This window comes from Trichosurus vulpecula, chromosome 8 (genome assembly GCF_011100635.1).
Source record: "Trichosurus vulpecula isolate mTriVul1 chromosome 8, mTriVul1.pri, whole genome shotgun sequence".
In the NCBI taxonomy this organism is placed as follows: Eukaryota; Metazoa; Chordata; class Mammalia; order Diprotodontia; family Phalangeridae; genus Trichosurus; species Trichosurus vulpecula.
In genome coordinates this window covers 239,125,908-239,141,498 of record NC_050580.1, presented here as the reverse complement: position 1 = coordinate 239,141,498, position 15,591 = coordinate 239,125,908, and the positions used below count along the sequence as shown (strand labels likewise).

Sequence of the window (15,591 nt, the reverse complement as noted above, 5' to 3'; positions counted from 1 at the left end):
TTTAGATGCTACACTATTTGGTGCATATATATTTAGTATTGATATTACTTCATTGTCTATGGTACCTTTTAGCAAGATGTAGTTTCCTTCCTTGCCTCTTTTAATTAGATATATTTTTGCTTTTGTTTTGTCTCAGATCAGAATTGCTACCCCTGCTTTTTTTTAGTTCAGTTGAAGCATAATATATTCTGCTCTAGCCTTTTCCCTTTACTCCCTGTGTGTCCCTCTGCTTCATATGTGTTTCTTGTAAACAACATATTGTAGCATCCTGGTTTTTAATCCGCTTTGCTATTCACTTTCGTTTTATGGGAGAATTCATCCCATTCACATTTACAGTTGTGATTACTTCCTGTGTACTTCCCTCCATCCTATTTTCCCCACTCTTACACTTTTCTCTCTCCTTTTACCTTGTCCCTCCCCACCAGTGTTTTGCTTCTGACCACCACTGCTCCCAATCTGCCCTCCCTTCTATTAGCCCCACTGTTTTCTTTCCCCTTTCCCCTCCTACTTCTACCCTCCCTTCTGTCAACCCCTCCTTTTTCTTTTCCCTTTCTCCCACTACTTTCCTATAGGTTAGATAGATTTCTCTACCCAACTGAGTGTATATATTATTTCCCCTTTGAGTCAAATGTGATGAGAATAAGGTTGAAACAAGGCTCACTACTCCCTTCTTTATCTCTTCTGTAATAGGTCTTTCATGCCTCTTCATTTGATATAATTTACCCCATTATGCCTCCCCCTTCTCTATTCTCCCAGAACAATCCTTTTTTCATCCCTTAATAATTTTGTTATCATCACATCAAAGTCAACTTATACCCACACTCTCTGTCTTAGTACACTGCCCTAATAGATATAGTTCTTAAGAGTCACAAGTATCATATCCCCATGTAGAGATGTAAACAGTTAACCTTATTGAACACAATGCTTTTTTTTCTTTCCTGTTTACCTTTTTATGCTTCTCTTGAATCTTATATTTGAAGATTAAATTTTCTTTTCACCTGTGGTGTTTCATAAGCAAAGCTTGAAAGTCCCCTGTTTCATCGCATGTTCATCTTGTCCCCCGAAAGAATACGCTCAATTTTGCTGAGTAGTTGATTCTTGGTTGCAATCCAAGCTCTTTTTCTTTCTAGAAAATCATATTTCAAGCCCTCCAATCCTTTAACATAGAAACTGATAAGTCCTCTGTAATCCTGACTGTGGCTTCTTGATATTTGAATTATTTCTTTCTGGGTGTTTGCAGTATTTTCTACTTGACCTGATAATTCTGGGATTTGGCTACCATATTACTTGGAGTTTTCATTTTAGGATCTCTTTCAGGAGGTGGTAGGTAGATTCTTTCAATTTTCTATTTTACCCTCTGGTTCTAGGATATTGGGACAGTTTTCCTTGATAATTTCTTGAGAGATGCTGTCCAGGCTCTTTTTTTTTTTGATCCTGGCTTTCAGGTAGTCCAATAATTTTTAAATTATCTTTCCTACATCTATTTTCCTAGTCGGTTGGTTTTTCTAATTAGGTTTTTTACATTTTCTTCTATTTTCTCATTCTTTTGATTCTGTTTGATTGATTCTTGATGTCTCATGGAGTCATTAGCTTCCACTTCCCCAATTCTGATTTTAAGGGATTATTTTCTTCAGTTAGCTTTTGTATCTCCTTTTCCATTTAGCCAATTCTACTTTTAAAGGAGTTGTCTTCAGTGGATTTTTTTCCCCTATTTGGCCAATTCAATTTTTTAAAGGAGTTGTTTTCTTTAGTCAATTTTTGTGCTTCCTTTTCTAAGCTATTGACTCTTTTTCCATAATCCTGTTGCATAACTCATTTCTCTTCCCAATTTTTCTTCTACCTCTCTTACTTGATTTTAAAGTCCTTTTTCTGCTCTTCTAAGAGGACTTATTGGGACCAATTCATATTCCCCTTTGACACTTTGCATGTAGGCATTTTGACATTGTTTTTCTTTTCTGAGTTTGTTTTGATTTCTCTTCCCTCTCATAGTAGCTTTCTATAGTCAGGGCTTCTTTTTTTTGTTTTTTTTTTTGCTCATTTTAAAACGTTGAACTCTGCTCCTGGGGCACAGGGGATATTGTCTCAAGTTTCTTGCACTAGGGGCCAAGGACCTGTTCTCTGGTTGTCTACACTGGGGCCTCTTGGTCTGGTGGCTTGCCCACTGCATTTAGGGTGGCCCAGCCTAGTTGCCCCTATTGCATATAGTTGTCCTGGGCTCTAGGGCTTGCAGTTTGCCTGCTGTGCTGGGACTGGAGGCCCCACAGCTGGCCTGCTGTGCTACTGGCCTGCTGGGCCAGAACCTAAGGGCCTCTGTTATTGCTCTGTGCTGTGGATAAGAGCCTCCCATTGTCTTCCCTGGGATACCACCTATGCTGGGCTGCACTCCCCTTTTACCCAAGTGAGAAAGACCATTTCTGAAGTCCTTCTAAGTTGTCTTGAACTGGAAAATTGTTTCACTCCATCTTTTTGTGAATTCTGTCACTCCAGAATTCTTTTAGAGGCTTGATTTAGCATTGTTTCTGAGGGAAACTGGGGAGATCCCAGGCAACTTCCTGGCTTCTCTGCCATCTTGGCTCTGCCCTTTGCTCAATTCAATTTCAACATTTATTTAGTGCCTACTCAGAAGGCATTGCTTGGATCCACTGGCATTATTAGTTATAATACTCTATCTAATGGAAATCAAGTGACTTACCCAGGGTCACACAGCTAGTAAATGTCTGAGGCTGGATTTGAATTCAGGTCCTCCTGACTTCGGGCTGAGAACTCTATCAGCTGAGCCACCTAGCTGCCTCTAAAGCCACTGCTAAAGAACCCATCACCTAGTGGCCAACCTGGTGGTGGTGACTGAGTCTTTGTCTATAGACAGTTCTGCTATAACTTGACATATATACTCCTAAAAATCACTGCTCTGATCAAAATCATGTAATTAAAAACTACAGGTCTTGTAAGAAAAATGGTATTGGGGCACATTGAAAAACTTTATCAATGACGCATTAAAAAAAAGACATAGGAGTATAACAAAAATGGCACCACTTGGTTAGGAATGGTTAAGAAATACATAAATGCCGTAACAAATAGTGGAGGTGTCTGTAGCCTATGCTGGCAAGAGGGCTGCAACTTCAGGAGGCTAAAGCCAGGGGCTGTGGACTTGGCACAGGATTGGAGGGGCGGGAGGGATTGGAGTGCACGGATGTGGACCAGCTCTCTGCTCTCACAGCTCCTACTATGCCAGAAGATATACAATCAATATGACACTTTAGCTCCAAAAAGACCTGAAGTTCACTTTTGGAAGTAGGCCAAGGGTTGCTCCTTGTGAGTTACGGAGAAGCGGTGGAAGGAGAGTTATCTGAAATTAAGGGAAAAGTTGTAACAGTAGAAGTGAACGGGAGTGGCTCATTATCCTTTTACTTTCTCTCATAGAAATCATGCATAAGTAAACTTGAAATTTCCCTTATACTCTAATGATTCCCTAACATACTGATCAAGATGGAACAAACTTGCCTTTTCAAAACAAGTGTAACAGCAAAACTGACCCTACTGTGTTAGGCTGTTCCTTAGATAGCAGAGAATCTGTTTTTGTTCTTGTTCAGTCTGACTCTTTGTGACCCCACTGGGTGTTTTCTTGGCAGAGATACTGGAGCAGTTTGCCATTTCTTTCTCCAGCTCCTTTTACTGATGAGGAAACTGAGGCAGAGTTAAGTGACTTGCCCAGGGTCACACAGCTAGTATCTGAGACCAGATTTGAACTCAGTTCTTCGTGATTCAAGGCCCAGTGCTCTATCCACTGTGATACCTAGTTGCCCAGAGAATCTGTTACTAGGCTTAAATTCATCCTTCAAGTTTGGTAACTCTTGCAAGAGCTTGCACTCCCTTGGTAAGTCCCTAGAGGATCCAAGGTCACCTCTACACTTTGATGAGACATTCAAGTATTACTTTTTGGGGGGGAAGTTCTTAATTCCTATTAATTAAAATTAATTTTGCTCCAAGAATTTAAAAAAATATCCCTTTAGATAATAAAATACCTCCAGTATTATAAAACTAGATATCATAGAAATCTCGAAAGGTCTGTGGTATTTCTCAAGACAAGGAAATTTTCACTGCCATATGCCTTCCCCTCGTAACAAAATGCTAATACCTGAAACTTGAAATGCAATCATCTCCAAACCCAATATCATTGAATCTAACATGTAACCATCTCAAAAATCTTATAACATTGAAGTTGAAGTGTAATCTCCCCTAAGTCCTGTAAGTTCATAATCATGTTTTGCCGTCCACCCCCATGTCCCTTTGGCAATAAAGAATGATATATGAAATAATTGAGATAAAGATGACAGTTACTTTAAAAAAAGGCCAAACCCCAATGGAACTTTTTTCCTGTCTGGAACAAAAGGGACATTTAAAAAAAGCCTAGAAATGACCAGCTCTTTACTTAGACTCTAGATTTAGATGTAGCCAGGTAAATATACAAATACTCAAGTCTAAAACATAAAATAGTGTAATTAGCAGTAATTATTGGTCATGAGATTCATCTTACTTATACCAGAAGACTCTCAGCCCTTATTCTAATATATGCCCCAGGAAGATAGCATACTTTTCAAATGGTGATGTCAGGCTGACATATTTTATCCAGATGTGCAATAATACACAGAACATTACACATAAAGGAATAAGAGCATAACCACTTGTCCCAGAACTGTTTCTATCTGAACTCCATTCAACTTGACTAGAAGAATAAAAGTAATAGCAATTCACATATATAACATTTGAAGGTTTATAAAGCACTTTACACCCAACCATTCAGAATCAAAGGATTTTAGATTTAGAACTGAACCTACTAGCCATCAGTCTAATCTGTGCCCTGCCTCCCCCCACCTCCGCCCCAAAGAATCTTTACTACAGCATAAGAGGCAGTGTGGCATGATGAATAGATAGCTGGTTTCAGAGGCAAGAAGACCTGAATTCAAGTCTATATGACCCTGGACAAGTCACCTCAGATTCTCAGTGCTCTAGATAATTCTTTATGAATGGAAGTTGCATTGTAGAGGGAGTTTCCTACAACCAGTACCAGTCTCTATCCCTATCCCTATCCCCACTACAATATATCCCGAAGTTGTTATCTAGCCTCTTTCTGATTACTCCCATTGGAGGGAGGGGCTAACCCACTGCCTCCCAAGGTATCCATTCTACTTTTAGAAACCTGTAATTATGAGAAAATTTTCCTTAATATCAAACCTACATTTATCTTTTTGCTAAATTTACCCATTGCTCTTGATCCTTTCTTCTAGGGCCAAATGGAACATGTCTAATGTCTTTTCCACATGTTAGTCTTCAAATGATTGAAGATGGCTACCATGTCCCTTCTGTTTCTTCCCTGCTCCAGGCTAAACATCCACAGTTATTTTAACAAATTCTCTTAGACTCCTGGTAACTTTCCTCTGGATGCCCTTCAGCTTATCAATGTCCTTCCTAAATCATAGCATCCAGAACTGACCACAACAAGCCAGGCATCATTTGATCAGGGCAGAATACAAAGGTACCTTCTGGTTCCTGGAAGCTAGGACTCTCTTCGTACAAACAAGATCAAATTAGCTTTTTTTGGCTGCCACATCACATTAATGAGTCCTGTTCCTCTAACTGTCCAGTAACCCTTCTCCCTCACCCTAAACTTTTTCAAACAAACTGCTGTCTAACCTTGTCTCTCCCATCTAGTATTTATGAAGTTGATTTTTTGAACCAAGCATGCAGTTTTACATTTATCCCTACTAAATTTCACTTAATATTGTGAGGTAGGTAGCATAAATATTATTTCATATCACATAGAAGAAACCTGAAGTTTAGAAAGAGTAAGTGACTTGCCCATGGTCTAAAATATTATTAAGTCTCAGCACCTGGATTTGGACTCAGATTTTCAAACTCCCTGTCTTTCCTCCACTCCATACTGCATCATTTCCAGTATTTAGCTAATGGCATAAAAGTAATATAAACTATCTCTTTATCCATGTATTCTAGATCCCTGCCTAGAAGCTAACTTCCATGACAGCAAGAAATAGGGCCTATACTTCTTTTTATTCTTACTCCTGAGCATAGGGCATTGTAGTTCATGATGATTGTTCATGACAACAATGGACAATGACGCAGAGGCACCTGGCAGTAGATGGAGCACTGGCCCTAGAGTCAGGATGACCTGAGTTCAAATATGTCCTCAGATACTAACTAGCTGTGTGACCCTGGACAAGCCACTTAAACTCTGTCTGTTTCAGTGTCATCAATTGTAAAACGGGGGTAATAACAGTACCCTTCTCCTGGGTTTTTTGTGAGGATAGTATTTGTAAAGTGCTTAGCATGGAGTCTGGCACATAGTAGGCGCTTAACAAATGTGTGTTCCCTTCCTTTCCCTTGAATCCACAAGGCTGTAGTGGCTTGATCAAGCACTGCAGCAGGGAAGAAACTCTTTCAATCTTAGCACTCAAGGATAGAGCTTCTCCAAGGAAGATTGCTCACCTGAAGAAACGATGCTCCTGGGCAGCTAGGTGGCATGGTAGATAGAGCACTGGACTTGGAACCAGGAAGACTCACCTTCCTGAGTTCAAATCCATCCTCAGACACTAGCTGTGTGACTCTGGGCAAGTCACTTAACCTTATTTACCTCAATTTCTCATCTATAAAATGGGTTGGAGAAGGAAACGGCAAACTGCTCCACTATCTTTGCCAAGAAAACACCCCAAAATGGGGTCATGAAGAGTCAGACATGACTGAAATGACTCAACAACACAATAAACACATTGAAGCATAAACAGTAGTTCAACATGCAACATAGCATAGCAGTAATTTATCATTCAATATCCAATAAAAAATGTAAAAAAAGAAAGAAAGAAAAAATGCTCCTCGTCACTACTATCAATACTCTTCAGCATTTTGAACCAGGTTACCTTTCTTTTGTTTTACTTACAGCAGGGTAGGTCCACTGTGTACTCCCAAAAAAGCATCTTCATCGATCACGGTCAGATATTTGTTCTTATTTAAGTAACTAAGTACAAAAAAAACAGAGATGTGTCTCAGGACAGAGATTATATAACTGCACCAAAAAAATAGCACAGTGCTGGGGATAAAATGTTCTCTCTCTTTACCGATGGATGCTAAAGGCTTTTATCTCTGCATAGCAAGACCCATAGTACTTTCTCCTTTGAAAAACCTACATATTTTTGAGGAGAAAAGAATGAAGAATTTAAAAGCAATTTATCTAGCAAACAAATAATGAGGAGATCTGACAGTCATGGGTACCACAGATTTAGCATGTAAGTTCACTTGCAAAACATTAGAGAAGATGGGCCTCATTTTCTTGATCTCCAGAATGAGAGAGTGGGTGCACTAGATGATCTCTTATCTATCTCCAAGCTCTAAATTTATTATTCTATGATGATGGAAAATTACTGCCATATAACAACCCCAAACAGATAAAAACAGATAAAGAAGAAATGGGCTTGCAGAGATATTGGCTTGAAATACTGCCTCGTCAGATCATCCTGAAAGATTTAGTAAATGAAACTGAAAGAGGAAAAGCCAATAGACAAATGAAATTAAATCTGACAGCATTTTTCTGTAGTGATCTTTCTTCTCAGCAACAACAGCGGAACCACTGCATTGAGATTTTGCCACCTTGCTACCCAATGTGCTGTGTGAAAAAGTGGGAATAGCTTTAATAAGGAGACTTGGCCAAATGGAAAAGGAGGTAGAAAAATCCACTTGTTTCAACAATCCGGCTAGCAGCTTCTGTAGGGATGTAAGATCCACCCACAACCAGCACCCAGAAAGCTGCCAACAGCACAGGTTCTTTTGATCTGCTTAACTAAGGAAAACAAGGTGAAGGGGTTGACAAGCTTACTTTAATTCAGCATACAAATATCATTCACTTAGTTCAGGGGAAAAAGCCAGCACGCTGAACTTCAGAGCAAATTACAAACAAAGTACAAACATCAACAGACAGACCCAATACAGATTCATAGTTACCAACATCTAGGTTCAGCCCGGGAGCTCAGAACAAGGGCTGGCCCAGAGTCATGTGCCACCACTGCTGCAGGAATGAGCTCCAAGGAAGAGGAGGCCAACCCCTGGTTTTATATCTTTTTCAGGGTCAGGGGTGAGTCACACATGTGACCCAGAATCCTCACAAAGAGACGACTTAAACCCACGAGGTCTAAGAGCCTCTGCTCTCCCAGACATGTAAACTAGGCCCTCCCCTTAGTTAGCCCCACCTTGGGCCCCACCTTAGTTGCCACTCCACACCCACTAAGGTTTTACACCTAATAGGGGTTTGGGCCTGGGGCTTAGCACCTAGCAAGGCTCAATGAAATACACTAAATTACTCAAAGGGAACAAAAGCCAAACTATTCAAAGGCACTTGGTTGAACTAAGTGCTAAGGAGCCCATTTTGCTTACCAACACACCACTAGAGAAAACAGCTCTTTTTAAAAGGAGAATTAGCCAAACGGAATAGGAGGTACAAAAGCTAACTGAAGAAAATAATTCCTTAAAAATCAGAATTGGGCAAGTGGAAGCTAATGACTCTATGAGACATCAAGAATCAATCAAACAAAATTAAAAGAATAAAAAAAGACAATGTAAAATAACTTATTGAAAAAACAACTGACCTGGAAAATAGATCCACAAAAGATAAGAATTATTGGACTACCTGAAAACCATGATCAAGAAAAGAGCCTGGACATCATCTTTCAACAAATTATCAAGGAAAATTGCCCTGATATCCTAGAACTAAAGGGTAAAATAGTCATTGAAAGAACCTACCTATCACCTCCTGAAAGACATCCTAAGACAAAAACTCCAAGGAATATAACAGGCAAATTCTAGAACTCTCAGGTCAAGGAGAAAATACTGCAAGCAACCAGAAGGAAATAATTCAAATATTAAGAAGCCACAGTCAGGGTTACACAGGACTTTGCAGCTTTTACATTAAAGGATTGGAGGGCTTGGAATATGATATTCTGTAGGCCAAAAGAGCTTGGGTTACAACCAAGAATCAACTACTCAGAAAAACTGAGCATAATCTTTCAGCAGAAAATATGGACATTCAGTGAAATAAGGGATTTTCAAACTTTCCTGATGAAAAGACCGAAACTGAATGGAAAATTTGATATTTTCAAATACAAGACTCAAGAGAAGCATAAAAATGTGAACAGGAAAGAAAAAAATGTTATTCAATAAGATTAAGTTGTTTACATTCCTACATGGGAAGATGATCTTGTACCTCTTAAAAACTGTATTTCTATTACAGCAGTTGGAAGGAATATACATAGATAGATGGAATGGGTATAAGTTGACATAATTAATGGGTGAAAAAGAGGATTGTACTGGGAGAAGAGAGATGGGGGAGGCATACTGGGGTCAATTATATCACATGATGAAGCATGAAAGACCTATTACAGTAGAGGGGAAGAATGGAGGGGGTGAGCATTGTTTGAACTTTACTTTCATCAGATTTGGTTCAGAGAGGGAATAACATACCCACTAAGTTGGGTAGAGAAATCTATTTTCCCCTATAGGGAAGTAGGAGGGGAAGGGGAAAAGAAAAGAGTGGGGATGATAGAAGGGAGAGCAGATTGAAGGAGGCAGTGGTCAGAAGCAAAACACTGGTGAGGAGGGACAGAGTAAAATGAGAGAGAGAAAAAAATATAAACAGAGGAAAAACAGGATGAAGTTAGTAATAAATTAGTATTTACAGCTAGTGATCATAACTGTGAATATGAATGGGATGAACTCTCCCATAAAATGAAAGTGAATAGCAGAGTAGATTAAAAACCAGAATCCTACAATATGTTGTTTACAAGAAACACATTTGAAGTAGAGAGACCCGTAGGGTAAAGGTAAAAGGTGTCAGCTGAAGTAAAAAAAACAAAAGAATGGTAGCAATCTTGATCTCAGACAAAGCAAAAGCAAAAATAGAACTAATTAAAAGAAACAAGGAAGGAAACTATATCTTACTCAAAGGTACCATAGACAATGAAGTAATATCAATACTAAACATATATGCATCAAATGGCATAGCATCCAACTTTTTAAAGGAGAAGTTAAATGAGGAAATAGATACTCATGGGAGACCTCAACCTTCCCCTCTCAGAACTAGATAAATCTAACCACAAAATAAACAAGAAAGAAGTTAAAGAGGTGAATAGAATTTTAGGAAAGTTAGATATGATAGACCTCTGGAGAAAATTGAATAGGGATAGAAAGGAATATATCTTTTTCTCAGCAGTACATGGCACTTACACAAAAACTGACCATGTATTAGGGCATAAAAATCTCACAATCAAATGCAGAAAGAAGATAGAGATATTAAGTGCATCCTTTTCAGATCATGATGCAACAAAAATTTCATTTAATAAAGAGCCATGGAAAGATAGATATTAGAAAGCAAATAATTTAATCCTGTTTTGGGGTACAGGCCCCAAACGGAGACCTTTTTTCCTAACCCCAAAAAAGCCCATTTGTCTTTAGGCCCTGGAAGAAACCCCTACCTTGAACTCTCCTTGACTCTTCCCAGTTTGATTTGGTTTTGGTCTGAGGCTATAGCCTTGCATTATCATTAGGCCCAAATCTCTACCTAAATCTTCCCAACTTTGATAACTATCTATATCCATGCCTTCAGTTACCTCCCAACCTTGATACTATCTATATCCATGCCTTCAGCTACTTCCCACCCTTAATTCCATTCTCTTGATTCTTGGACTCTGACCTCATCTTGCCCTCCTTGGACTCCTCGTAAAGACCCTCCCTGAACCCCTCCTCTAGTCACCCCAGATGACCCCTCATCGCCCCCACAATCTTTTCTGTATTTAAATCCCATCCGGCTTCCAAAAGGCGCTCAGATTCTTTAGGAGTCTAGCCAATGGCGGGGCTGCTGGAGGATCTGGCCAGTGTAGCTGGTCCCTAATAAATTTTGTCTTTTTCTTTGGCTAAGAAGGCTTGAGTCGAATTCTTTCGGCAGGACCCGGTGCGTCAATATCTTGGGGTGTCGAGCACCTCTCAACCTTTAACCTCTTCAAGTGGGTCAAACAATAAACCATAGAAAAAACCAATTGTTTCATCAAAGAGAATGACAATAATGACACAACATAACAAAATTTATCAGATGCAGCCAAAGCAATGCTAGAGGAAATTTTGTATCTCTAAATGCTCACATAAATAAAATAGAGAAATAGCAAATTGATGAAATGGGCATGAGACTAAAAAAGTTAGAAATGTTAAATGTTAAAAATGTTAAAATGTTAAAAAAAAATCTCCAATTAAACACCAAATTAGAAATCCTGAAAATCAAAGGAGAGATTAATAAAATTGAAAGTAAGACAAATATTGAACTAACAAATAAAACTAAGAGTTGGTTTAATGGGAAAAAAACAACAAAATAGATAAACCTTTAGTTAATTTGATTTTAAAAAGACAATAAAGTTAAAATGGGTACATGATTTAAACATAAAGGGTGATACCATAAGTAAATTAGGAGAGCAAGGTATAGTTTACCTGTCAGATCCTTGGAGAAGGGAAGAATTTATGACCAAATAAGAGATAGAGAGTATTGCTAGACGTAAAATGGATAATTTTGATTACATTAAACTAAAAAGACTTCGCACAAACAAAACCAATGCAACCAAGATTAAAAGGAAAGCAGAAAGCTGTGAAACAATTTTTACAGCAAGTATCTCTGATAAAGGCCTTATTTCTCAAAGATAAAGAGAATTGAGTCAAATTTACAAGAATATAAGTTATTCCCCAATTGATAAATGGTCAAACGATATGAACAGGCAGTTTTCAGATGAAGAAATCAAAGCTCTCTGTAGTTATATGAAAAAATGCTCTAAATCACTATTGATTAGAGAGACATAAATTAAAACAAGTCAAAACTATCACCCCGTACCCATCAGATTGCATAATATGACAGAAAAGAAAAATGACAAATGTTAGACGGGATGTGGGAAAATTGGGACACTTATGGTGGAGTTGTGAACAGATTCAAGCATTCTGGAGAGCAATTTAGAAGTATGCCCAAAGGGCTATGAAACTGTGCATACCCTTTGAGCTAGCAATACCACCACTTTCCTATAGGTGACTAGAGATTTTTTACTCTGAGTAATAATAATAATAATAACATAATAATAATAACATTTATATAGTACTTTAAGGCTTGCAAGACATTTTTGCATATATTAATTCAGCTGATCCTCATAACAATTTTGTAAGAAAGGTACGATTATTACCTTCATTTTACAGAAGAGGAAATTGAGACCCAGAGTGGTGAAGTGACTTACCTACAGTCACACAGGTAGTAAATGTACAAGTCGGGATTTGAACTCAGGTCTTACTGATTCCAAATTCTGTACTCTATCTACTGCTCTGCTCAGTGTAGCAACAATGTGGGTAGCAGCTACTGTAGGGGTGTGTAATACCAACAACACCAGCATATAGAAGGGCTGCTAACACAAGTTCTTTGATCTGCTTTTCAAAGGAAAGAAACTTTAAGGGGCTAACAATCTCAGTTTAATCAAACATACATATATCATTCACTTAGTTCAAGGGGAAAAGATCAGTCCCCTGAACTTCAAGGTAAATACAAACAGAAATTACAAACATCAACAGGCAGACCTTGTCTGATTCAAATCATAATTCATGGTTGCCAGAGAAGCACCAATATCTATCTGTCTGGGTTACAAAGCTGGCTGGGGGCGGGTTCGACATCTTGCCCAGAGTCTTTCACCCACATTGTTTCAGTGAGTGTACCCCAAAAGTCAAACCCCAACCTTGGATCTTATATACTTGTCTCAGGGCCCTGGGGCACTTGAGACTCAGCATTTAGAGTATGAGAAATCAGTGTGGGAAAGTTCCAACTACCAGCACCACATCATGTACACTTCAATGACTCTTGCTTGCCTCAGTGTTGAGAAATACTCCAAAACAAAGACAGGAAAAGGTTTCCCACCCATTCAAACAGAGGGGAGACTTGATAATAGTCTTAGCATCCCAAAAGGGAAGAACAGGGAAAAGTCTGATTGTGGTAACACTCAGGTGCCTCCTGATAATGTTCCCCAAATATTCTTACCCACAAATCATATTTTGCTATTTGCATTAAACATTGGAACTCCATAAAACTTCCCTCTGTGACATACAATCACTCGCATGATATTTATGTAGTCATCCATAGTGGAATAAAAAGGTGGATGAAAAATGCAGTGTAGGGGATATTTAGTGGGAAGGGTATTTTTTTTTATAAATGACATGTAATGATATTTAAAATAATAAATTGGAAAGGAAGAAGTGGGTTGATCAGCATATTATACAGTTGAATTTGGCCAATTAGCTTTCTCATCACCATCAGTAAGAAGCTCTCATTAAGTTCTTAGAGTTGTGCTTGGCTTTATCCTGAGCTAGTTAGAAAAACACCTTCCTGCCTCTGAAGTACTACCTGAGGCTCTCAGTCATATTAAGAGATTGGGCAATCATGTGCTATAGGTGTCAATGGATGCCTTTCTGGTGCAAAGAGCTCTGTCTAAAGATAAATTTCATATTGTTTAGCTCTTCTCTTCAGTGGTCTGCGTGCATAGAATTCTCTTGGCCAATGAGAGTTGGAATAAAAAAAAAGATACCTTGGGAGATATTATACAAAATGATTTCTTGAGGGGAAAAAAACCCAAAACACATTCCTAGCATAACTGCTGCAAAGTCTTATTTTCTCTATTGTATTTTTTGGATTATGCAGTTTTAGATCACATTCTGTTCCTGCATTACTTCAAACCAGACAAAAGCAAATGAGTTCATCATAGGCTGCCCTCTTCATTCTGACAGCAACAAATAAAAACCGGCTTGCTTTTTGTAGCACTAAACGCCGTCAACTCAGTCAATAAAAACCTGGCCTGTCACAAATTAGCTGGCATTAATATTTTTAATAATCTGCTTTCTTAATTCACTAGAAATCATTGTACAACTAAATAACTGCTAGTCCAATTTCCCCCCATTTTCCTCTGACATTTAAGATGCCCCTGGGAATAATGAAACTGGGTGATAAGAATCCTAGTCTGCCAGGAACACTGAAGAAAACTTCAAACTCGAAGAGCCAGCCAGAGTCCAGTAGAAGATAATGAATACCATTAGAAGATGGTAGCCAATTTTAACAGAGAGAAGTCCAGCCATCAAAATGCTGGATCTCCAAAGGTCAATTCATTTTGATTATTTAAACCCCTTACCTTTCAAAATTAATTTGGTAATTTAAAATAAAAATACATTGATGTACCTGGTTCACTTTTGAGTACTGATGATTCTCTCCTTTCTGTTATCCCACATTCATTTTTTAGTAACTTCCAGAGCAAAGAAACATATACTCACACCCAAAAGCTTTATCAATAAGAAAAATTATGTACAATTAGGGAGAGAAGCTACATAACAGAGAAATTTCTGCATCAAGCTCTGCCAATACCTTTCTTTACTCAGTGTATTCAGTGTTATCTAATTTTCAGGCCTGAATTCTCTCCTTTCTACTAGCCCTCACATCCAACACTGAGAAAGCAAAAAAAAAAATAACATATTACAAACCCGTATATTCAAACAAAACTAATTTTGCAATGGCCATGTCCAATATATCTAGGTCTAGATATGTCTCAGTTTGTACTCTGGGTCCATTACCTCTCCATCTAGAGATAAGTAGCATGCTTCATTGTGAGTCTTCTGGAATTGTGGTTGGTGGGTGTATTGGTCAAAGTTCCTCAGTTTTTCAAAGATATTTGTCTTTATAATATTGTAATTATTGTATAAATTATTCTTCTGGTTCTATTCACTTCACTTTGTATCTGTTCATATGAGGCTTCCCAAGGTTTCTCTGAAACTAACTCCTTCATCTTTCTTACACTACAATTATATCCCATCACATTCATATATCATAACTTGTTCAGCTATTCCCCAGTTGATGGGTATCTCCTCAGTTTCCAATTCTTTGCCACAGCAACAAAAAAGAAGGGTTATCCAAGTCTGATTAAAACTGTGTGGTGGATCTCTAATCTAGTCACATATTCTTCTGGAATCTCTATCACCTATTATTTCTTTGTCTGAATCAGAAATCTTAGCAAACTGTATGGACAATCTGCTCTAAACTGGGGTTTTTAACAGAGGAAGATAGTGACTAACTGGTTATATTCCAGTTCCATCAGGGACAGGACAATAAAAAATGGATTTAAATTCCAGCATTAGGGACAGAGATCAAGTCTATGAGTAAGAGCTTACAGAGAGTGGGAGTCCTTTAAGCACAGAAATAGACTTGTGGGAGAAGCTGTGACATTTTTATTCTATTTTTAAAGGTGATGCACCCCATAGACATGCAGAGGTGATGGGTGGTTTAGGCTAGCACTTCCCAAACTAATGCTTTCGTGATTGAATCATATTGATGGCACCTATAAATACTGGTCTGAGGTGGGTAAAGTCAGGGTCAGAAAAATTGTGGAGCTCAATAGGAAAAATGAAGCCTATTTTCATACCAAATAATTACTGTAATATGTATTTAATGCATAAACACCTTACAACATTTTTTAAAAAGAAACA

The 15,591-nt window shown here is 38.3% G+C and overlaps 1 protein-coding gene across 1 annotated transcript in view; it reads right to left on the bottom strand.

Moving 5' to 3' along the window:
- The window catches only part of TSHR (thyroid stimulating hormone receptor), a 184,230-nt gene that overhangs the window by 21,763 nt on the left and 146,876 nt on the right, over nucleotides 1–15,591 (bottom strand). The window contains exon 8 of the mRNA XM_036735664.1: nucleotides 6,950–7,027. Within this exon, the coding sequence (XP_036591559.1) occupies nucleotides 6,950–7,027 (78 nt within the window). The remainder of the gene's footprint in view (nucleotides 1–6,949; nucleotides 7,028–15,591) is intronic.